Source organism: Styela clava, chromosome 5 (genome assembly GCF_964204865.1).
Source record: "Styela clava chromosome 5, kaStyClav1.hap1.2, whole genome shotgun sequence".
Lineage (NCBI taxonomy): Eukaryota > Metazoa > Chordata > Ascidiacea > Stolidobranchia > Styelidae > Styela > Styela clava.
Genome location: NC_135254.1, coordinates 15,380,019 through 15,404,659, shown reverse-complemented (window position 1 = coordinate 15,404,659; position 24,641 = coordinate 15,380,019). Strand labels below are relative to the sequence as shown.

Genomic DNA, 24,641 nt, shown 5'->3' with positions numbered 1-24,641 from the left:
CGCTTCTTTATACACATGAATTGATAACATTTTTAAAACCTGAAACGTGTTTGTCATGAAACTTTGTGTGGCTCCTCATACGCATAAATCCGAACTTGAACTCTAAGCCAATTTGCCATACCCTTTTTTAAATACTTGTACCGTGTTTTACCAACCACCAGGTGCACCATCAATGAATTGCTAAGATCAGGATTCTGTCCATCCCGATATATAAGGCGCACTGGACTATGACACGCAACGTTTTTGCACTACCTAATCCACACATTAGGCGCACTTGCTTATAAGCCGCACGATCGATTTCGAAGGACAAGTGGGATTTAAGTGCGCTTTATGGTCAGGTATTGTAACTTCCTGTAAATTAACTTTTGTCTTAATTGTAGGTCAGAGAGTGTAGAAGTATTTTAATCAAGTTTGAGAATACAAATGCTCGCGAAAACCGACGGCTCCAATATGAAGGTAACTAATTTTGTTCGCCTACTTAACATCAAGTTGTGTAAAGCGACGGAAACCTATGGGTAGTGGGTATATTCACTTGGCCAACACAGACAGTAGAACTAAAATAAGAAAAACCGGAATAAAATTATGGCCTAACCCCAACCTGGTAAACACGCTACGGGAGTACCAGAAAACCACACATTTATGGAGTTTTTAATTCGTTCAGAATTTCCAGACTGTTTCAGTGTTTTCAATTCCGTCAATTCTGTTTCTGATTCTGTATATCTTCAACTTATTTGTCACTTACTCAAACCAATTACAAATAGTCTAGTCTAAAACTTTATTAAACGCAGGATTCTACAACAATCGAAAAATGACGATTTATGTATCTATTTCTGATTAGAAATTCAATGCCTTTTAAATATCACCTTTAAATAAAATCTAAAGTCGCAAACATGTCAATAAATTAACTTTATGTACACATGGCATCCGAGTCGAAAACGTGAGTTATATCAATCTATTGCAAAGGTTACTTTTGAAATTTACTCGTAATAATCCATGGATATAATATCTGTATATATATATGAATTATGTTCGATTTACTTCCCGCTGGAAATACAATTACAATAAAAGGAATTCATTTTTTTAACTTTAATAAATAATCAATTATAAAATAAATACAGTTAAAAAATAAGTCAGATCAATCAAATATTGAAAACCAACGTGAAATTATAAAGTTGGATTGGAATCAAGTAGGTTAATTCAGTCTGTCTTCAAAATAATAAAAAACAAAGCTAGCATTTTTAATCAATAATAGACCATTGTTCGATGGACTATGACGTCATCATATGTTTTTGCTATACTATCAAAACATAAAATTAATGACGGCTCCTGAAACGATAAACGATATCAAATAATTTATGATAGTTGTGCTGCTAAAGTAATGTTGTATGTGACGAGATAACCTCTATCCCAGGCATAAATTTGCTCCGTTCTGAAATTATACTCCAGCATTGTATTCCACTCATATTTGTTGGAAAATGCAATCTGTAATTGATAAAAATACTCTAAGTGTGTATCTTTTTTCTCTTTCGCAAAAATTCACGTAGATTTGAAGTTTTGAAAATGATTCATGTATATCTCCTAGTTCCCTTTTTTTAAAAAACATTGGCAAGAAGATTTCGTTTTCGATACTTCGAAAATTTGAATAAAAAAAGGGTGTCCCTTATAAAAAGACGTGAGTATAAAAAATTGTGATTTTTGAGCCACAAATCCGCTCAAGACTCTTAGCATTAGGGTCGTCGCGCAATATTCCATTCGGAAAATATTCACATGTATATTTAAAATTGTTGATTAATGACCTCTCACGTTTCCCCGTTTTCCATGTACGACTAATATTGAATAAAAAGCAACATTCGACAAATAAAACCTTCAAACACTTACATCTGTGCGGTTATATCGTTTCGTCCGTGTGTCGTAAACGTAGCTGAGTGAGGTATGGTGTTCGTCGTATTTTCTGAGAACGTATAATACTCCACATACCATAAAAGCGTTGCCAGACCATCGTTTCCGCCAGTTTGTCTTCCAGGTCTTGAGAACCTGTGAATTAGAAATCAGTCGAAACTACTCACAAAAACATGAAGATGCCTTTATGAGATAATAATAATTCCTGAGAGGAGGGGGACAGTTATAACAATTTATGTTGAGTTATTTCCATGGAAATATTAAAATTTTTGTATCCCCTCGGTTCGATGCTTCGAAATACTGTGCAGCTAGCCATAATGGACAAGATATTTTTTAGTCTTTTTCGCTGCTTTTCCGTGGCCTTGTCGAGTGCGAAAAGACTCTTTAATAAAAAAGCTATCAACTTTTAGATCGGTGGTTTCTTTTCAATAATTAACTACCACACAAAGAATTAAAATTTTAATTATTGATTTATGTTCATCAAGTTGTCATAGTTACATTCAATTGAGAACACAACTGTGTCAAGATAAAAAAATAAAAATAAATTTATTGTGAGGACTGAAAAACATACCAAAGTTTAGTTGTGGTATGAAAATTTATTAAATCTATCACGGACAGAAATTTGGCAAATAAACTCATTGATTAATTCACAAAAAATATTAACGATTTATTGATTATTATCATTCGAATCTTTCGAAATTTTATGTTAAATTTTGGCACGAAGGTAGTCTTTAATTAGTAATGAATCGTGGAATGTTAAACAAATGAAACACCTAGAAAATTCTATGTTGGTGATATTGTTATTGAAATATATTTTCAAAAAATTACTTTTCGCAATTTACAAATTAACAAAGCAGTGTACTTCTAATAGTGATTTTCTCTTTTTTTACGATCTCTTGTTTATAATTATAAATATGAACGTGACAAACTAATTTAAAACATAGTATGGTAGAAATCTGTTTGCGTGTCTCAGATTCTATGGTAATCACTTCAATGTTGGATAAAGTTACGCTGTAATTACTGAATCACTCAGACATCAAAGCTATCTTATCAGGTTTCGGTAAAGATTTCAAGGATTTGTAATAAAAAAAATACTACCTGGCAAAATGATTAAAAAATTGAAGAAAAAAACAAACCAATGTTGTCTTCTAAGTGAAGATACAATGCACTATTGCAATTTAATTATAGTGGGGTATAAAATTGAATTTACTTGATATTTAATTTACAGTGCATCTATGTTTAAATTTCAACAGGAGTTCCACTTATCATTAATATGGTAAAAAAAGTGTGCCAGACTTGTTGTCGTGGAGGATAAATAACATACCACAAATTATAAAAATTAGGTCGTCGATCAACTGGTCACAAGTTCTTTTTATTTGTGAGATGTTTAATTTGTCAATATAGATGAGGCAGCGCTTACACCGCGAATATGCTGTATACAACTCAAAACCATGACAAGTGATAAATTTCCAGTCAGACGTGAAAGTTCTTTCAGGTCTATGGATTATTGAACGCACGAAGGAAATAATTCATGCAGAGCGAAATAAATTACCGATTTGCGTGATAAGGAATATATGCAGTGGTAGGCTGTAGCCGGAACGCACCGGAACGGCGTTCCGGTTGTTGGACATTTTACTGCATTTGCGTTCCTGTTGTTGAAATAAAATTGTGGTACAAAAAGTCTACTTTCTCTGGTAAACTTAATTAATAATTTATGTTTTGTTACATCATATTAGGTCTTTTACGTCACATCACGCAAACAATTAGTACAGCAGTAACGTGTAATTGATGTTTCCCCGACCTTTGACCCCATGAAAATTCATTCTATGGACCTTTCCCCGAGCATCGACTGTTTACTTCGTGACATTGGCCAATCAGCAAGATGCAAAAAGTGACGTAACAATGCTCACTTTTCGCATCCGCCCAGACACTTTTCTCACTCAGACAGATTTTCAAGCGTGGTCGTAAACATTACCTCGTTTTTGCATTTTTGAACTCTATTCGTTAGTTTTCAGTTGTGTTTCGGAAACTTAAATGTAAATCAGATAACTCAGTGATCACTCTGTCTTCCTAGGAGTTTTAATTTAATTGCAGTAATAAAAATTAGTGTAGAAATAGCTGTAATAGACTAGCCTAAAATTCTATACCGGTACTTTTAAAAAACAGATTGTTGGAAAACTCTTATAATTTCACAAAAACATATTTCATATAATTTCTTTGCAGTTCTGTAAACGTTCGCGTCGTGTTGTGAATATATTACATTTTTGCGAATTAGGTGCGTTCCGGTTGTTACGATTTTTCCAGCGCATCACTGAATATATGTCAGAGAGATGACGCTTTATTTTTCGCGTGAAAAAGCAACAACAACCACAATTACATAAGCCACAAAATTTTTGTAACAGCGCAATTCGTTGTAGTACCGGCCTCATTTTAACGCTGGAATCACGTTTGACGATGACGTTTTACGACTCGTAAAACTGTATTAGCGGCGCCCCCATGCGACAGAAAAAATTTCGGCTCATATATAAATGTAGCTTATATGACAAGTTACATGCGTGTCCCTCACCTGAGAATCTCTAAAAAAGGTTGTAGGCAATTTATTTTATAGCTCGGTGTAGCACCCGCTTACCTCCAGAGTTTCTTGGTGAATTTTACTGAGCACAATATCGAGGGTGTTGTCATTCGTTGCATATATTACCCATATTCCGGATTCATCGGTCGAGAAATCGATGTCGGTCGATCCAGACCACTGAAAATGAATTTTGATAATAAAGCTGGCAGTTGTACGTATTTCTGCACTTGACTCTTATATGAATATCGGTGATTATTTAATGCTTTCATATCTATCCACACGTAAGCTCGTCCAATATCTATTCAACTGAAAATGTTGAATTGAATTCTTTCAAACCCCCGATACCTTTTCTGGCAGAAATAACCTATAATTCTACAGCATCTGTGATTGCTTGTTCTGCTGTATCAATACACATTTCACTTTCAGTAGATGGTTTGCTGGTACGTTTTTGATTAAAGATATTTGCTACATTCACCTGTGGTATTCCTAAGATACTCGGTATATTGCCTTCTATGGCAGGCGTAAAATTAATCAGTGCGTGTGCTTAACTAAAAGCAAAATATTTCAGCGTGTATACCTGATATGGTGCCACATTTCCAGAAACTGCTCCGGGTAATTTTCGTTCACGCAGAACTGATCTTGTAGCAAATTCATATCTTACCATTTTAGTTGAATTGAAAACGACAAAATATAGCGATCCATTGTAAACTACGTGACCGGTCCCTGCAAATTTCAAACAATGCTTGAAGATGTTGAATGAAGAAATAGTATCCCCTATTGAATATACATTGAATGCTTGTGCATAGCAGGAACAAAACAGCATTAATTTATCTTCAATATTACAAGGTAGAAAAAAATCATCTTAATCGCATAAATCCCACAAGCGCAGTTAAATCCAATTAAGTCTATATGTAATGATCAGTCAACGATGATATATATATAATATACCTATTTTATTCGAGTTTAATATCAAAATACCAAGCCGTTAGCATGTGAGATAAGTCAGAACAAAACAGGCGCAATTGTTGGTTTTGGTGTTCCATAGTGTTCGGCGGTGAAAAAGGCTGGCTAATTACTTGCCAAATTAATTAACTATCATCACTGTTTTTTGATGGAGTAAAATTCAATTCTATTGGCAAAATGGTAGGATAAAACGATTTTTTAAGCCCAACATGTACACGATTCAATTTAAAAACAAGCCATTAAACAGTCCGACAACTTTTCTTTGACTAAAAATTGTGTCACACACTTGAAAAAAACAACCCAATACCTGCCCATTCGTAGGGTACTTTATATGTAGTTCGTGATCTCTTAAATGACATTTCATGTACATTTGCATATTCTTCCACAACGTTGTTCTCATAAAAATGTGGTAATAACCATACGTAAGTGTCCCGAATTCCATCAGAAGACGGAATTGGGTCTTGCAGAAATGCTCCGAACATTTTTTTCGCCTGTCCCCTTGTAACTGGCTCTTTGACAGAACTTATGAATCCACAGCCTATTAAAAATGACAAAAAAATGATTAATCTGCGAAAACAAATTGAATCAAACGGTTTTTAATCAAATTATTCAAGCAGACGCCAAAATTGTTTTTCAAATTCTCTTAGGTTAATAATTTTTATAGTATTTTATAGTAAGTGTTTTATTTCGTCTAGCTAGAATAAAGATCTAGGAATATAAAATTCATAGTATAAACCCAATACAAACATCTGTAGGCCTACCGTCTCTTCGAAAGTTTGCAAGCTATGCAATTGTAAGTTTACCCAGTAAATGCACCAGGGGATTATTGTGAATCTCAAAATGAATCTCCGATTAGTTTTAGTGCATCATGAACATGTAATACTACACAATGTTAACACCAAATTTGCCCTTTACCTTTCGTGAATCTTGTGTTTTCTACCGGCTTGAAAGCGTCAGGCATCATGTGATTTGTTACGTCATCTTGCATGGAGTATGGTGAGTTGTTTAGTGATGTTATTGATTGGCGCAGTAATCGAGTTTTCAGCTGGTTAGTGCAGATAAACAAAATCCCGATTATTCAAAACAACGTAAGTGTGAGACCTTAGTGTGGATATTAAGTTCGGTGCAAAATTTTGACAAAACGTCATTTATATATACAGAAGAGCGTGTTGCAAGTTAGTGGAAGATGCCAAAGATGAATCCATACATTGAGAAACCGAGGGTGTTCAGAAAAGACTAATCTTCCGGGTTTTGCCTGTTAAACCGTTTCGAATATTTATAATTTTTCGGTATATTGCACACACCAGAAAAAAACATTTTCATCATTTTATATTGGAGTTAATTTGAAAGTAGTGGATAGAGACAAACATATATGATTCTAACGTGATTCTACCTACTTATAGCATAGCACACAACCCAATAAATACTTCTACCTTGTTGTTTGATAATTCGAGAGCGATCACACGTGGAGCTGATGTATTTTTTGCAGTTTTAAGTCTAACCCGATTGACTCGATTAATATCATTTGGTAAGAGCTTGATTCCCATGTATTCTGCCAATTCAGTGATCTAAAAATATAAATTTATTGTAATTATCACCCATTCTAGAAGACTACATACACAGTCATCTAAGCAAAATATAACATTATTGCCTACGACAAAAGTACTGCATTGAAATAGCCAAGTAAATCATAATTACACATTCAAAAAATCTGTTGTGACTCACTTTTTCTTCCAGGTTTTCGCCATCTTTTTCCTCGATACCTTTGATTCGCAATGTATTGCTTTTGGTATATTCTGTTAGATCTTTTAATCTTGCATAATTATCTTTCAAGTTTTCTAAAACTTCAGATTCTGTTTCTGCTGCAAATCTTAGTTCTCCTTCAAGTTGTCTGTTCGAACGTTCCAAGACCTCAACATCTCTTGTTATTGAAGCAAATTGATTCGCTAGTTGGTGACGGCGAGTAGTAAAGTAAGCAGCAAGGACAAAATTTGCCAATAAGGCCAAGAGCAGTTGCAAACGACTTCTCATTAAAATGTTATAAATATATATATATAATGTCAATGTCTACGTTCTGTTTTCCAATACAGAATATTAAAAATTTTGATAAATTAGTTTTGTTGCTATTTATATTGATCCATGCAGCAAGTCCAGAACGGTGACAGCACCCGGAATATTTGCACCTGCTTACTTTTTTGCCGACATTGCACTCACGTACATTTGCACCCATACATTTTAGCACCCGCATATAGATTGCACCCAATGAATCCATGTAATTTTGCACCCATGGACATTTGCACCAACGTACATTTGCGGTGTAAGTGGTAAACATTCAAAATTAAATAAGATTTAACGCAGCACGTTGAAATCCGCGATACCAGATGACGCATTTCACGATCTTCAAATTTGGCTTTTGGGACCGTCGGTTCTGATCTAAAGATTTCAAATTCATCTGCTGCCTATAAAATATAACCGTTCTTAAAATTGGAAAATACTTAGAATAACCATGTTACGAACAACTAATTATTACTTTTTTTCGTAGCTAGCGACGCATGGAACTGATATTACTATTGTTATTTTCTGCAATATAACCTATTTATACTGAAATCTAACCTAAGCTAGATTTAAAATCAATTCATATCGTGTCTGAATTAATATATAGGACACAAGCTTACATCGCGTTATAGCCTCAGGCGCTAACGATACGACGTTAGTTATTTTGATGTGACAATTGCTACAACCGATTTTCGTTCCAGCATAGGAGTAGTGCGTGTACTAAATGGTTAAGAACTTGAAAACAAACAAAAAAAGAGAGCGGTGCTCAAATATATGGATATGAAGGCCAAAACGAAGTAGTACATGTATGTAATCTGCCACACAGTAGACTACAAGTACGGCAGTCTAATGCGAAAGCGGAACCTCCACAAGGTGCTAGATTTATGATGACGTCATCGCACATAAAAACGAATCGAATTTTGAAATAAATCGCCTTCTAGCAAAGAATTCAATCCTTAACCACGGAAAATTTCAAAGCAATTGATCCACTACTTAATGAGAAGTCGAAAGAAGAAAAATACTAACAAGCACAACAATATAATAACAAAACGATCCAAAGTATATTTCGTCTCCAATAACTCTTCCGCTTCATTTACCAGTCTTTATCAATTTCAACGTCAGTCGCTACTTCCTATATTATCTGAAGAATGCCAACAATTTGACCTTATTTGATATATTTTGAATTAGTATGACGTAGGTAAGGGTAAACGAATATTGGGTTTGACAAAACAAATAGACAGCAAATGTTAAGGTCACCGAAAGTTCAAAATTAATTTGGGCTAACAGCAGTTGTTGATTGATAGTAAATCGCAAGAAGGATTTCAAATCAAATTTACCATGAATTAGTGTAGCATTTATTTGATATTTTTTATCAAATTCAATTTCTGTAGTAAATGATATCTTGAGTGTTGAACAAACTTCCTTCCTGAAGATAATGTAGCAGAGTAAATTTACTTGCGGAAATCAGTAGGCGTAATAATTTGCCAGGTGAATATAAAGTAAATAAAAACAGTAGATTATGGTCAGTGATCGCGGAAAACAACATATCAGTTCAATCTTTCAGGGATGCAAGACTAGATAAACTAGAAAAAATGAAGGAAGTTCTCTTAGTCGAAGTACATTTGGTAGTAGTTAATATCCATTTTACTCGGGGTATATGCTCGATTGCATGTATATGTTCTGAAGATATTTGTTTCATATACGTAGTCTGATACTTTCTCGTGGCTGTTACCAACATGTCATATATATATTTTAATATATACCAACTGTGTGTTCTTATACAACAATCCTTCTATAATTTTATTGCACGAAACAAGATTTTTGTTTTTGAGTGGGGAGTCAGGAAAAATCTAAAACCTACCAAATTAAGAGAACTAGTCGGGATTTCTGAATTTGAATTTCAAGAATTGGGGTAAAAAGATTAAAAAACAAACAAACTGGGAAATGATTTCAAACTTTCAATTTTTTATTGTACAGTCAGAAGACTTAGTAGTCAAATTTTTTTTACCTACATATAGAGTCAAGATGGCTATTAAAATTTTTTGTAAATTGTTTTGAATAGAATTACTTCATTTTAAACAATAAAAAAGATTAATTAAAACAGGCAAACACGTCGTTGTAGACATTTTATAAATATATATTCACAAAGAATAAGAACGCAAACAGGACTGTATCATATGGAAGGAGACTTATAAGAGACAAATAAGCCACCACTTATAAAACCTTCGGAATTTTGAAAGTTTTAGAAAAAGAATCGACCAATGCCGCTACGGTAAAATTCACCAATGACGACTGTAAAAATAAAAATAACAAAAAACCAGAATAACCTACATTCATAGATGTTCTTCACCAAGTATGATCAATAGAATAATCTCTATTGAAAGTTGAAATCACTGTATGGGCCGAACTTGGTTATTTATAACAATAAATAACATATTTTACTGGGTATGATCGCGGTGATTACGACAAATATACAAACATATATCAGGTGCCGCGATAATAAACTGGTCGTAAACTCTGCAGTCGCATAAAAGCGAGTTTTATGTCCAAACGTAAAATGTTAAAATATTTGTATTATTGAAAATCATTAGCAGACGGATTCTGTTATTTCAAGGACGCTCTTTATATCGCTTAAAACAGAAGCTTTTGATGTCGTTATTGAGGGTCAACGCCCGCTTTATGTCTCGCAAATAAATCTAAAAATACGGCAGTTAATCTGGTGTGTGATCACTACTGATCTACAGGCAGACCATTACGAAATTTACGAGGAAATACTGCTTCCATCCCTCCTGTACGACAATCTCGTAAAATTGTAGACATCGTCTGGTTTATAACCTAAAATCGTAACATCAAGACGTTCTGGTTGAATGTAGGATATCAGAATCGGACTTTGAGAATATATGGTCCCTAGATATACGTCGAACATAAAAACATTTTCCCTAATTACCACGTTTATGTGCAAATATAAGAATTTATTATTAAATATTCGAATAAGCAAAATATTAAAATACAAATGGAAAATTTGTATTTTTTTTTCTAATGAATTTACATTTATAACACAATTGTATGAAATGGAACATTTTCTAGAATCGGAATATATGACACAATTAAGAAAGTACACAAACAGCGTATTATTCTTGGAAGTTGACGGATATAATTTGAAATTTTGCTCATAAAAACAGCATACATATCATTTCAATTCTATATACAACTCAAACTTTAAAATGACTTGTAAATATGATTTTACATGAACATTAGAATCAAAATAATTTTTCTAATCAAGCTAAGTGACTTTTATCAAAAAAATAAATTATCGTTTTAAAAGGAAAAATCAGTTATTTCAAGGTTAGGGTATAGGCTCAATATTTTAGGTTTTCTGTAACCCATTTAATATATTAGAAAAATAAAAACCCATAATCGTACCAGTACCTATATACTGCGAACATTTATAAAAATATTTCTGATATTAGTTAGCAATTGTGCACAAGGTCATTCAACCCTTATTTTAATACGACAATTGAAATATTTTTACTGGTATTTGCTGTGATCATTGCCATCAAAACTTATATTGTTAAATTCTCGCTCGCAAATACATCGTTTACTTCGGAACATTGATGCATTTTATGTTCCTGTCAAGTTTTAAATACTACAGGAAATAGGAAGTTTAGATTTGAAACAAGAAACAAACATTTTTTATTTATTTGATTTTGTATTAAAAAACATTAAATATACAATTTAAAGTTGAGGTCAACATAAGCCAAGTCAAAAATATGGTAAAAATATAAGTGTGTTGAGAATAACAATTATCTAACGATAGTATGAATGAACATTTGATGTGGGATGTCAAAAATATCCCACTTTCAAAAATAGTTGGCAATCATTGTCCCATTAGTATGAATTCGTGAATTTTATTCTGTGAAATGAAAATAAATATTCATAAATCACAAAATTCTGTGTGCTACTATAATCGATGAATGTTACAAAAATATTTTCATCTCATATTTAATATTACAATATAATATTTGCCATAAAAACGACTTGTTTATAGATGATTAATTCTCTTCTGTCTCAACGATTGCCCAACCTAGAATTAAATTTATGATATTCAGCTCCCGTATCGACGCTGACACACGAACTCATAAAAATTGTGTTGACAAAACAGTAAATTAAAATAAAATTTCAGCCGAGCTGATTTAATTTCCGCTCGGCACACTGGCATGACATGGTATTTGAATATTTAATTTGCTACCGATCATTTGAACAGATCTTGATTGTTTCGCAATAAATTACATCAGGCATGCATTTATAAAAGAGTAGCAGCTTAAATTAAAGATGAGTGCATGAACCAATAGAGGGATGTTTTTATGGTGAAAGTACGTAACATGAATGAAAATGTGCATCACGAATTTTAACTTACGATTATAACCTCATACTGAATGTAACGCGATCAAAAATTCATTTCAATTAAATCAAGCACCACGCAAAAACGGTGCATGTTTATACTATTTATTACGTTCGGGAAAATAAATTACTTCATTTCTTTCTAGTGGCATCGTTCAATATTGTCGCCGTGCAAGTGAAGAATCTGAATTGTTAATTACATTCTGGAAGTCACTTCTCAGTCTATACTCATTGGTAAGTCTACTGTAGCTGATTGTATTTTGTTTCAAGCCTATAGGCATAGGACATTTTAAAAGCGTTCTCGTGTATAGGCTCATTTGGAACAAGGTACGTCTCCTTCTATATTAGACAGTCTACTCATTCCATGCTGTTTCACCAAACTCAACTTTGAGTTATGTGTTGCTATATTCAAAGATTCAAATGATACTACCCGCGGTATTTTCACATAAGTATTCACATGTTATTGGCCCATATATATCCTATATAGCTGTCTGAGAAAAAACGTCGTCTAAATGGCTGCCTAATAGCTTGCTAAGGAAAAGTCAATCAGATGGTGATTGGGACCATATTGTACCCATCATTATTCCAAGATTTACCCAATACCTACTGGAGATAAGCAAAATGTTAATACCAATCGTTTCAATATTACCGTGAATATAATTAGTGCAGAAACCAACATACAGTAGAGAGGCACTGAAAGGGTTTGCAATATTACCAGCTTTCCATAAGTATGTATGTATATATGGAAGCTAGCTTATCGCGAAGTAAGAATATGATCTGCCGCGTTTTATTCCGCGAGTTTATACTCCGCACACGATGAAACGCACTTAGTCATTAGGAGATAATCCACACAAAATCATTCTGTAGTTACTTACCGTTTTAGATTTTCGCTTACATAGCTTGGCTACTCATAAGTTGGGTAAAAGGCTTTCTGTTATCTCAATTAATTAGTTCCGACTTTTGTTTGCTTTTTGGACTTATTTGCACACATTAGATATCACGTTAAAACAGATATTGTTATGCCAAACTACGGGAGAGCTCACTTCTAACATTCTTCATTATGTTAACAAACAAAAAATTAAACATTCATGGTATTGTATTATATAGTAAAATAAAAGAAAACGGGCTTCGATATAATACCGCGACTTTTGTGATGGAACATTCACTATGGGGAAATATCTACTGCGAAGCTATATTTTTTGACTGGTTTAGCTGTCTCTCGAAATCCAACTATTGGGTCGTTTGAGATATCACCAATACTTAACAACTGATTTTCTTCCACATGGCTGTGTGTTCTTGGACGTTGCTTTGAGAAAACATTCATGAAATATTCAGTTGTTGGTTTTATGCTCAAGTACAACAAGTTTTGGTATATTTGATCCAAAATGCACCGTATACCTACAATGACGTACAAGCAAATAAGTTCAACAATATTGAGTCCGCACCGGCTGACTAATCTGGTTCTTCACCAATCATTTGATATCCCGACATACGAAACTAATTTTATTGATAAGGTTTGAATCGGCACTTTTGATTAGTAATTTTCAACAAATATCCGACCCGTCGCTCCATCACCTTTTTAATTGGAATCCAAATATAAACATGTCATTCCACATTAGAAAATATACCGTGTATATAGTTAATATTCCAAAAGATGAAACAGTTTCTTATCAGTGTATAAGTGAATATTGGGAAGTGAATTATACGATGAATTGTTTAGATAGGTGACATAATGGAATATTAAGTTAAAAACAAATAAAACTAAATATCAAGTGGTTAGCAGCAGATGGACTGTCCGGTTCGGCGGTGAATGGATTTGGTTTGGCGTTTGTTTGTGCAAAAAAGCAAACGGGTGTCTTTTGAAGATTGCTGTTGTCATTTTTGATCGTTTGGGAGGTATTAGGAGATAATACATCCTAATATCTATTTAACGGATATTTGATAAAAGTTATTAATTTCGTAGTTAATAAATTAGAATTTCCGACTTATTTTTATTTAATTTCAATAGGTTTAAAATAATAAACTTGATAGAAAATGCACCATATTATATCATAATATTTCGTTTTCTTGAATAATCAAATTGTAATCATTTCAATCCATAGAAGTAATAGTATACATAATATACTGCATTCTTTAAGTACAATGTAAGTGTAATCTTCAAACATCATACGTTAAAAAGGTTAGAATGCACCGTACATTATGCATATTCTTATTATTCTATCTAGTACAACGTGTAGTTTATCTCTTGTACATTTAATAAATAATAATATTCAAACAATAATTTTAATAAATATAGAAGGCAGAGAAAAGCAAGGCCAGGCAATGAATTTGGGATGTTAGGGGATAAAACATACAGTACATCAATCTACAATGAATAAGAAAATTTGCATTATTTTACTTTTTATATATCATGGTTATTAAATTTTTTTATATAATATCAGAATATTTGTTGTTAAAATGCCCAAGGAATAATTATTTTACTTTATATAATACAAAACCGGAATTTTTTATTCGCTATGATCTCTATTTTGAGAAATATATATGCTGTGTTTTCAGTATGTAATGTCAATGTACTTCATGTTGCTAATAAAATAGGGTTGCCTCCTAAAACCTCACGAATACAGGAAGGAAGTGCTCTATTTGTTTTAACGCATTGTTATCATGAAATCTAAACACTTCTAAATACTGGACTTCCGTACTCAGTTTGTTTTCCGATAAGTAGCACTAACTGGGTATACCTAGCAAATGCGGCGCGAAGTGCTGATAATAGTAAATGTTAATACTACAAAATGGCTGATATTGGCTACTCAAGCGTAGTAAAATAGATTTATTTGGTTTATTTGAATAAAAAACAAAAATTTTCCTTCTCGAACACTGGTAATATTGATGTTTTAAAAATATAATACATTTCACTGCTATAGCAAAACTTATTTTAAATAAGTGTTTCACTTCCAATTTCTTTATTTGAAATGTTGATAAAATTTATAGCTAACATGATTATTAATATTCTCTGTTACTTTAGAAAACTATTTATATTCAAAGCATTTTACAATATCATGTTCAAAATCTCCTAAAAAGGTGATGTTGATAGTGAAATAAATGTTAATGATTCAAGCCGGGGCCATATATATTCCAAACAAGTTGAGAACCACAGGACTGGAATATCCCCAACAGCATAATCCTTGTTTCGAATTATCTCATTTTAGGCCTGACAAACTCAGGTTAAATCAAACTTTAGAGAGACGAGTACTCTACTACAAATATAAATCAGATGCAATTCTAATTGTACAAGACGTCCCACTGGTATTAATATGAAATATCTTGAAGAAAAAAAAAAAAAAATTATAAAAAAAAGAACATAAAAAAAAAAATTCAAACAAAAAGTGTACGTTTAAGAATCTTTCTCTGATTTGCGTTGCACTCGAATATTTTCCTTATTGTTTATATTTTCCTGTGCTAGACCTATTAGGAAATTGTATATATTTTCAACATCAGTTATATATATTGCATTTATCTTCAACCCTTTTAACTTCCAAGTTTATTTATTTTAAACATAAATGTTTATTCAAAAGCTTCCTCTTCACAATTTTAGACTCGCAAATTGCAATGTAATCTTGTGTAGCTTTTAGGCGCCGTGTATAACTGGTCGATCATTTTATCAGAACTTCATGTTCGGTTGCTCTTGAGCTTTTTCAATGATGTTTCTTGTAGATTCCAGTTCTAATTTGTGAACAAGTCCATGTCTTCGCAAATCACAATTTCGCCTGAAGACTTTCCCACACGAAAGACAAGTATATGGTTTGAAATCGGTGTGAGTAAGCAGGTGGGTTTTCAAGTTGCTTCGTTGATTAAAAGATCGATCGCATGTTGGACACTTGTGCATTGAATCCTGTAAATATATAAAAAAAAAATAACATTTTTTTGAGTTCTTATTTATGTGCTTTTCAATATTATATTTGAATTACATATCAAATTAAAATAAGCTCAATTAAAACTTCATATATCGTTAGCGCATATGATTCCGAAGAAGTTAACAATGAAGTTCTGTAACTATCCTCATATATATTAAAAATTACAAGTTCAACATGGCATGAGCGGAGCAATATAATATTAATAATGCATACCTGAGTATGCAAGGTCTTGTGAACTGCAAGTGTACGTGACTGACAAAAACCTTTACCACATTCTCCACATTTGAATGGTTTTTCTTTAGAATGGATGTATCTTAAATCAAATGTAAGTGCCATGTTATATAAAATATATCAAATGCAAATAACATTCTTTGGGGGTTTCATATACTTTTCTTGAGTTATCCACACAAAATACACAATCTTAAAGTAAATTAACAAAACTGGAATGTTTTTTTAGTAAAATGAAATTAACGCAAAATCGTTGAACTTACTTGTGATCTCTCAAATGATCTTGCCTCCGAAAAGCTTTTTTACAAATATCACAAATATAAGGACGTTCATCGGTGTGAGTCCGTTCATGAATAAGTAGATTATAACTCTTGCTGAAATGTCTGAGTTAATAATAAAAAATATTGTTTGATAAAAATGAAAAATAGGAACCTATCACAAATACAAATATATTTCTCGTACCTTCCACAATATTTGCATATAAATTGTCGCTTTGGCCTTGCGGCTCTGCCTGATCGCTTAACTTTGACCATGCTAGGTAAAATTTTTCCACCCAGTAAAGGGGGTGAAAGATGTGATGTCCAATAGGGTGCAAATCTAGTCAATTGGGCTGGGGTATGTTGATGCCCATATTCCGAATGTGGCCCGAAACTTGGGAGAAATGATCTGTATGAAAAAGATGGTTAGAGGAATATATTACATAGGCATAAGTCGTAATTAAAAGTAGAGTGTTCTACCAGTTTAAGAAACAATCTCAATTGAGCAAAAAAGACATGTACCAGTCAAGTTAGCTGTATCTTGAATATGTACCCTACTTTGAGAATATATTTGGGTGAAAATTGGCATTTTTCTTTGTATTATTTTTTAAATAAGATAATCCGTTAAATGAGCAAATATCTATATATATTAGCTTTCAAAATTTCAACATTTATGGTTTACAAACAGCCCTGCAAAGTACGAATCAGTCAGCCTATTAGGTAAAATTATATGATTGGATAATAAACTAATAACGTGTTTCCAATAAATTCGTTACCTCTTGAAATGTAAGTTTGCAGCGGATTCGAGAATTTGATTTTCCATCATGATAGTAGTATACATTTGATGCAATATTGTAGAATTGACATTTTTAGTTAGTATTTGATGATGATCAGAATGTTGCAAACATTCCAACTTTAGTTTTTGATATTCATTTGATGTTATGCATTTCTCTTTATCTGTATTTTGTGAGCTGATTGAATCGTCAACACAATCATTTTTGTAATTTGGTATGTCCAAAAATGATGTCACTTTTGATTTTTCATTTGAAATTATCTGTGGTATATTGCTTGAAGATGTAGGCAATATTTTATCTGTGATTACAAATAAAAAATTAGATTTGATAATATCACTATCTATCTTATATTGAGGATGCACTTTCATATACATCGTTAAATCTTGAAGACAAAGAATTTCACTTAATATAACACATTTTAAAAATATACAGTAAATTATATTCTAAAATGCATTTGATATTTGATGTTGTAAAGGCTGCTTTCCTAATTCTTATTTTTACAAAACGATTTGTTCGGACGTTGAAAACATATGATAGTAAATAAAAATACGTAAACACACATGTACCTTCTACGCTGCTTTCAGTAATCGAATCCACGAGTTTATGAAAATTAAATCCTGTTTTATATGAAGACTTATTGTTGCTAGTGTGCTTTTTTTTGTCAAGCCTGCGAGAATTCGATTCAACCGCCATATTTAAGTTTGACATCGTATCGCATGCTGGATCGCGGCAAGGACTAAAGGCGTTATATTCAGGCGAACTCGACAATGTCCTTCCCGGATAAGAGTTCGATTTTTCCGCTACATCATATCTTCCCCTCATTTCGTCGTGAAAAGTCATAGGCATAACAGATATTGGAAATGGAAGTTGAGGAAGCGAATAATTCATTGATGACATTATATTCGGTATTCCAAATGGAAATCCAAAATAACTCGGTTGATTATGATATATCGAATTCATATTTAAATACATAAACTGTAGAACACAGAAAGTTAAATGAAATGTAGAATAAATATCATAGCATAGTAACTGATCATTTGGACCTTGCAAAAATTGAGAATGTGATGAAGTTATTACATTTTTAAATTAAAAGCGATAAACTCGTTTATGTAGAAAATAGGATAAGTCCTTTAACGATAGCAGAACCCTTCAAGACAACTCAAAATTTTATAAATGTACAAAAATACATGATAATATGTTATCAAATTGTACTGCTTTTCAAATCTATCCACATAAGATAGTTTTGCAATATACCAATTAAATAAACCCAGACATGTACCCTACCTAACTACCGCACAGAATGAGGCACTATTCGAACCTACCTTACAAAGCCAGGAACATTTCGGTAAGAATTTCTGAATATATTAAAATCTATTACTACAACAACAGTAGTATAAAAAAGCCCTAACTGATATCTTAAGGATTTTTTATTGCTCGCTACAATACTGCAAAAAAATTAACTATTGATTACTTCCCTCCATTTCTGAAATCGGAAGCGAAAATTTTTTTTATGCCACGAACCACATGATAGCGCAGCCAAACCAATATATTAAAACCGTGCTTTTTTGTGACACTAAATACCTTAATAATTGGAAAGATTATTCGGTATCTATACTATCTAATGTCTAATTTAATCAAGCATATAATGTGTGGATTTTGTCGTTTCAAATTGTTTATTTTTCATATCACGATACCAAAGTCAACCAAAATTACCATTTCTTTTCCAATTCTTCTTTGAAATTAATTATATCTTTGAACACGAAAATTACGTGAATGAATACATCCGAAGAGAGGTCTTTCTCCTGCGCTGAAGAAAATGGCGTCATATTTTGTTCTGTACACTGGGCCATTCACCCGCGCTGCCAATTTACAATCGTTTGTTAAATTTTTACTGACTATAGTTGTTAATTTTTATTGTAATATTTCGAAAATGTGGAAAATTCAACATAAAAAAACATTTGTTTAACTCAAATAAAAAACTGTAAACTATAGAATGTCGATGTTCATATCTCAGATAATTTTGCTGCCTATTATACTAAAAATAGCTCTTTAGTATGGAGAAATTATGTATAAAATGATTAGGTTCGATCAGTAGCTAAAATTCCATTTATTCAAATACATATTGTAGATAATAATTGATAAGATGCTCAAAAAAATATATTGGTGAAACAAATGAAACATGGATTGCTAATTTTGTTTCCTAAATTTTCCACATCTTCATCAAGTATCAATATTACATATATAAGTTAGATTAAAATATCCAAATCCTGAACTACAATCTCTTTCATATACGTCACTACTTTTTGTTTATCAAATTTGCAGGAAAATTGTAAAATAAAGTCCTAAATAAAAAGATGCCTCACTTCACTTCTATAGAAAATTCACTGCAATAGCTGAAATTTGCGACAATTCATGAGAACGTGTTGATGCCTCCATATCAATTTTTACGACGTAACATTTCTTCTAATTTGGGATCATCTTCTGTATGTTAGCAATGCTTATTGCAATTGTCAGATAGTAATTCTAGCATATCGAATACATATCCCGAATATCGTGCATGAACTTGTGTGCAGTGCAGCATCACCTTGTAGTATCTATAACAAAATGGCTTACTAACACTCTCAAATAACGACTGGAGACACAATCGCCACGTATACGTCTGACGCAACGCAAACAATGTTGTCGGGTTTGTCAACTTACTAATGTTCGCTACTCTATGCACCCCTGGTATTATATGAATTTTTCCTAGTAAACAATGAGTAAATTACGTCAAGCACAATCTCATATACACTCGATTATTACATTTTCTATGAGTATATATAAAAGCAAATCTACATATTTTAACACAATAAATCACAATCCAAAGCAAAGATGCAGATTTTTTGAATTTACTGTTCTAGTGTATGACATTTATTGATATTAGGTTGTTGACTAAAATACGTGTGTGAACATTGTATGTAAAATGAAAGTCTTCACGTACATCAGTTGGGAAATGGAATTGACTGATGAAATCTCAAATAAACAGTGCCCAATCACTCATACGCACAAGGAGCATAGTTGGATAGGCCAAACATTTAAGTTCGCGTTGTCGGGTGAGGACTAGTACTCAAAATCGTTGTTGGACTTTTCGTTGACGGACCAACTAAGACTGAAGCCTATAACAGCAATGTATGTATCCCATATCATTACATTCAAAATGACAATGCATAAAAAATCACTTTAACGTTAACTTTAACTCAATAAACGTTAAAACCATGAGTGCAAATTTCGATTTGAACGGTTCATTTTGAGTATATACAAAGAGTTTTGTTTCGGTAATTTTACCAGCGGTTATAGATATTTACTGGTATAAAATAAGCGTAACGTTAGCACCGGTGGCCGCTGCTAGTCTAATCATTTCGTTTGCAGTTACGGTAGGTGTGATAGTAGTTTTGAAAAACGGTATTTAGAGAAATAATTTGTGCATTAGAATTTTGAAACGATTGTGTGAAAAAGAGAATTATGTTTTTTAAGGGTAGAGCGACCTCTAAAAATATGAATTTAATTTAATCAAAAGAAGTTAACGGATGTGAATTTCAAACAATTTGCTAAACAAATATGAATCCGACTTTTGTCAAAATATGATTGACATCTGCCGACTCCATTAGTCTAAAAGTCAAACCTTGTTCTAGCACAAAGGATATTATATTTGATCAAAGATATCATCAAAATCACAATAAGTTGAGCGGATAAGCATGAATTAAATTCGTATGGGCTGAAACTCATGTCTGATCAATTATAATAACATGATTCTCCGAGAGAAGTTGTGATGCAGTTCCCAGTTGGGAAGATATTCGTAGTCTTCTATTATTCCAATGTTTTCTTTGTCGATGGCTACTTCCTGGATGATGTTTGCGCGTATGTGTGTATTAGGCAAAATGGAACGGAATTGTAGAACACAAAAACTTTGGGGCGGAACTCAGACTTTTTATTCGTCTGCCGCAAGCTTTGTTCCACCTATATGTGAGTTATGCTGCGACTGTGCAACAGGTGTGAGCAAACATCCGTTATCGTCATATAAGTGTGCTTCTGAACTGGTGTGCTTGGCTATTGATGCAACCGTAGTACGAATGGCGATTTGAAAATGCATCAATCAATTCTTTGACTTTTTAGTAACATGCATCCTTCCGCACTCGGAGATAAAATGGTAAAAGTCGTTGAAATAAAAGTGCGAATCAGTATGTTTGCTTTGACAAATTTAATGTCTTGTATTCCTTATTTCCGTAATAAACTAAGACTAGATGTAAGTTACTAACATGTAAAACAGGGGTTAAAATTATCCCACAATCTTACACAGTGTCATAAAAAGTCAAATAAATAATAATAGTCACAGCCGGCGTTCATCACTTGTTTTAGTTGTAATATGATGAAAACTGGGTCTGTCCTTTTTCTGACCTCCTAGTTTTTACATAACAAATTTTTAGCAAGACATCACGTCAGTCATTGATGTCATGTAAAAGTCATCATATTCGTAATATTGGTTTAGCAATTTACCCACGTAATGAACTCTTTTCCTAAACATAATTTTTGCACGGTTTCGGACTGAGACAAAAGAAACGTCATGAAGCAATTGATATTCGAACAAAAGAATTTATTTGCTCGAAAACATTTTCATGAAAATGAGGATACTATGTTGTCTTATTACAATTTGTTTTAGATGAGTCAATAAAATAATATCATTAGCTGATTGAATTTGTTGCTTCGTCAAGTCACAAGACTCAGAATAAGTTCGAAATTCCGACGAACTAACTTTAAGCGTTGCGACATCGATATATATATTATGTATGATTATCTTATTGCGATTCACTGAAATCTTTTTAAATGGGCAATACAAATACCTGACAATAACACGTGATCTTGGCGCCGCTTTAGCTCCAGCAAATGCAGAGTAATTTTTTGAATGTACCATTGCTTCAAGTTGAAAAACTTATCTGTTGGAAGTGCTGCGATCAATAACTGATAAGTTGGTTGCATTATTATGTACCTACACATGCGCCAGATTCAAGATAACGGTGTCATGGTAATTTTCAGTCAAAAGCAAATTGCAACCAGTATGAGTTTTCAGGAAAAAAGGATGGATTAACAAAAAAGCAACAGAGACCTATGTCCGAGGTTCACTCAAACTAATTGCAAATTTATTACACGAATATACCATTACATGATAGACAAAAGCACAAACGCAGGGTTCATTTAACTCATACTTGTGGACTCAAAATATATACTTATGCAAAACAAAATGGCGTTCTACTTTTATGTGGTTAAGTAAATTACAAAACCAGTTTAAAAAATAAAAAAATAAATATCTTAATACCGGCATCCTCCGAATGGGTCAATGATCTTAGTTACACAATTCGAGGCAACAGTTCCAATACCAATTAATGGTTACATTATAAGGAGCGGTCAGATGAAGTCGTAGGCGGTCTGAGCGCTTCTTCGGTAAAGAATCAAGCGTTGCAAAGAAAGGCAAAAAATCATGTTTATCCTTCAATTCATGGTCCATATCTTTTTTTCTATTTTGAATCGTTCTATTACAATATTTTGCAACGTAGAAATAGTTACGAACAGCTTTAAAATAAGTGTGTTAGTTACAGTAAGTTCACTAGTAATTTTATAGTGTGATTATAAATCGTTTTTCTATAAATAATTAGAAATTATATTATCCTTCAATTGCCATAGAATTTGCTATACTTTATTATATTTTGATTTGTTACTGGCAACTTATCACGCCTTACCACGTCCGTTGATCGGCTGTGCATACAAATATTATGTTTTATGATGAATAACATTAAGAGCAAATTAAATAATCCAAAAATCTTCAAAGAAGAGTTTTAAAATAATAAATATTCATACATTGGAAGTCCTTGAAATGTCAATTATTATATTTTTCTTTAAGTGGACGTGAGATGATTTATACAACGTGGTATATTTTGCTGCGTAATGTTGAGAGGGCGTGGTTGAAGCTATTGGGTTTATTTCGTTTTATTTTTTATATTTTAGAAAATACTTACCTGTCAAATTTCCTTTTTATCAAATCTCTTCACCTTTTGAACTGAAACGTATGTGATGAAATCACGAATTGTGTTTTCCTATTGAATTTTTTAATTCAGTAAGCTCATAATCAAAAGTAATTTCATTGATCCAAGTTAAAAGTGTTGATATGAAATAGGAACATCTGCAGTACATATATTGAAACGCTTGAAACTCATTATGTTAATAGCTATTCCAATGGCTTCTTTTTAAGCATCGAATTTCTGAATCAAACAAACGGTGAACTAGAACTCAAAGTTTTCATGGAGTTACATCGTTTTTTTTTCTATATTAAAACTAAATGAGTATTATACAGTAAAAAATTCACTAAAAGCTAAACTACGATATCCCCATGTTCTTTTGTGGTCCGGGTGTGTGTTTGTTCCGCTAATATTACAATTGTTATACAATGTTAGGGTAAATTAGACAATTAATTATTCAATCAAGCATCTTTTACAGAATATTCGCAATTCTCCAACTGTGCTGCTGTGAAACTTATAGGTTTCAATTAGCAAACATAACGATTGAAAGAACGTTGAACTCAAGGATAATATAGACAACAATGGGAGAAACATAAACCAATGTATAATATGTAATCTTATTTAAAATAAGAGGACTTAAAATAACCAAAAAGACATCTTGAACAAATTAACATCTTTTGTTTTTATGATAGACAGCTACGACGGCAAATCTACACAAAGAATCAATTTTGACACGAAATTAGCTCGCACGGAATTTTTATTTGCTCTTCTTCTACTTCACGGAAGCGACAGCGGAGCGGAGAAGGCAACGCCCATTTGTAGACCCACGGACGGGGCGGTCGATATTTCAGTGAGAAAAACATCTAACGACAGAAAGAAAAATATAGACCGCCATTTTGTTTTGAGAGTATAATTGAATGATATTTGAATTAGGGCACGGAGATAATTTCTATGCTCTTTTCTATATTATCTTGGGCTTAATTATTTTGCATTTTTTTTTTTGGGAGTTTTCGATCCATATTTTAGGATATTTTCCACCGTATTTGAAATCTGATTATTGTATTTTAATCTAGTTCCATTTTGAAAGCAATACCGTGTCCAATTAAAAATGCTAATTTAATGCTACCGTGTCTAATTATTATTTCTTGTTGTTGTGGCCTAGACCAGGGCTACTCAACTATTTTTACCCAAGATCCGCATACAATACCTTCCAGAAATTATATTTCGGCATCCTTAAACGCGCACTTCCTCGGCCAACTAATGATTATTAGCTAATCAAAATTGCTTATTATGCTGTTATAGTTCTTTTCATATATATTCAAAACAATAAAAGTCATTCTATAAAATGAAGTGGGGCTAATGATTCAAAATAAAGAATTAGGTGTGGTTCGAATCAAATACTGTAAGGTCCGGATCCGGATCGCGGTCCGCCAGTTGAGTAGCCCTGGCCTAGGCTATCAAAGAACACAATTCAATCTAAAACAACATACAAACATTTATTTATGTTGTGTTTG

The 24,641-nt window shown here is 32.6% G+C and overlaps 2 protein-coding genes across 3 annotated transcripts; both read right to left on the bottom strand.

Annotated features, from left to right (window-relative positions):
• Positions 1 to 761: 761 nt before the first annotated feature.
• Positions 762 to 7,653, bottom strand: LOC120345015 (noelin-3-like). Its single transcript, XM_039414380.2, has 8 exons — positions 7,160 to 7,653; positions 6,868 to 7,002; positions 6,350 to 6,479; positions 5,742 to 5,972; positions 5,049 to 5,194; positions 4,529 to 4,648; positions 1,879 to 2,034; positions 762 to 1,482 (listed from the first exon to the last, which is right to left on the bottom strand). Exons 1-8 carry the CDS (start codon positions 7,463 to 7,465, stop codon positions 1,354 to 1,356), a joined length of 1,353 nt encoding a protein of 450 aa, XP_039270314.2. The 5' UTR covers positions 7,466 to 7,653; the 3' UTR covers positions 762 to 1,353.
• A 6,735-nt stretch (positions 7,654 to 14,388) lies between these two features.
• On the bottom strand, positions 14,389 to 18,060 carry LOC120344663 (uncharacterized). Of its 2 annotated transcripts, XM_039413956.2 has the most exons (6): positions 17,647 to 18,060; positions 17,063 to 17,378; positions 16,492 to 16,695; positions 16,293 to 16,412; positions 16,015 to 16,114; positions 14,389 to 15,779 (listed from the first exon to the last, which is right to left on the bottom strand). In XM_039413956.2, exons 1-6 carry the CDS (start codon positions 18,050 to 18,052, stop codon positions 15,549 to 15,551), a joined length of 1,377 nt encoding a protein of 458 aa, XP_039269890.2. In that variant the 5' UTR covers positions 18,053 to 18,060; the 3' UTR covers positions 14,389 to 15,548. The 2 variants fall into 2 exon arrangements, with proteins under 2 accessions (XP_039269890.2, XP_039269891.2); XM_039413957.2 differs by lacking the exon at positions 16,015 to 16,114 and having other exon boundaries at positions 15,594 to 15,779.
• Positions 18,061 to 24,641: the final 6,581 nt, after the last annotated feature.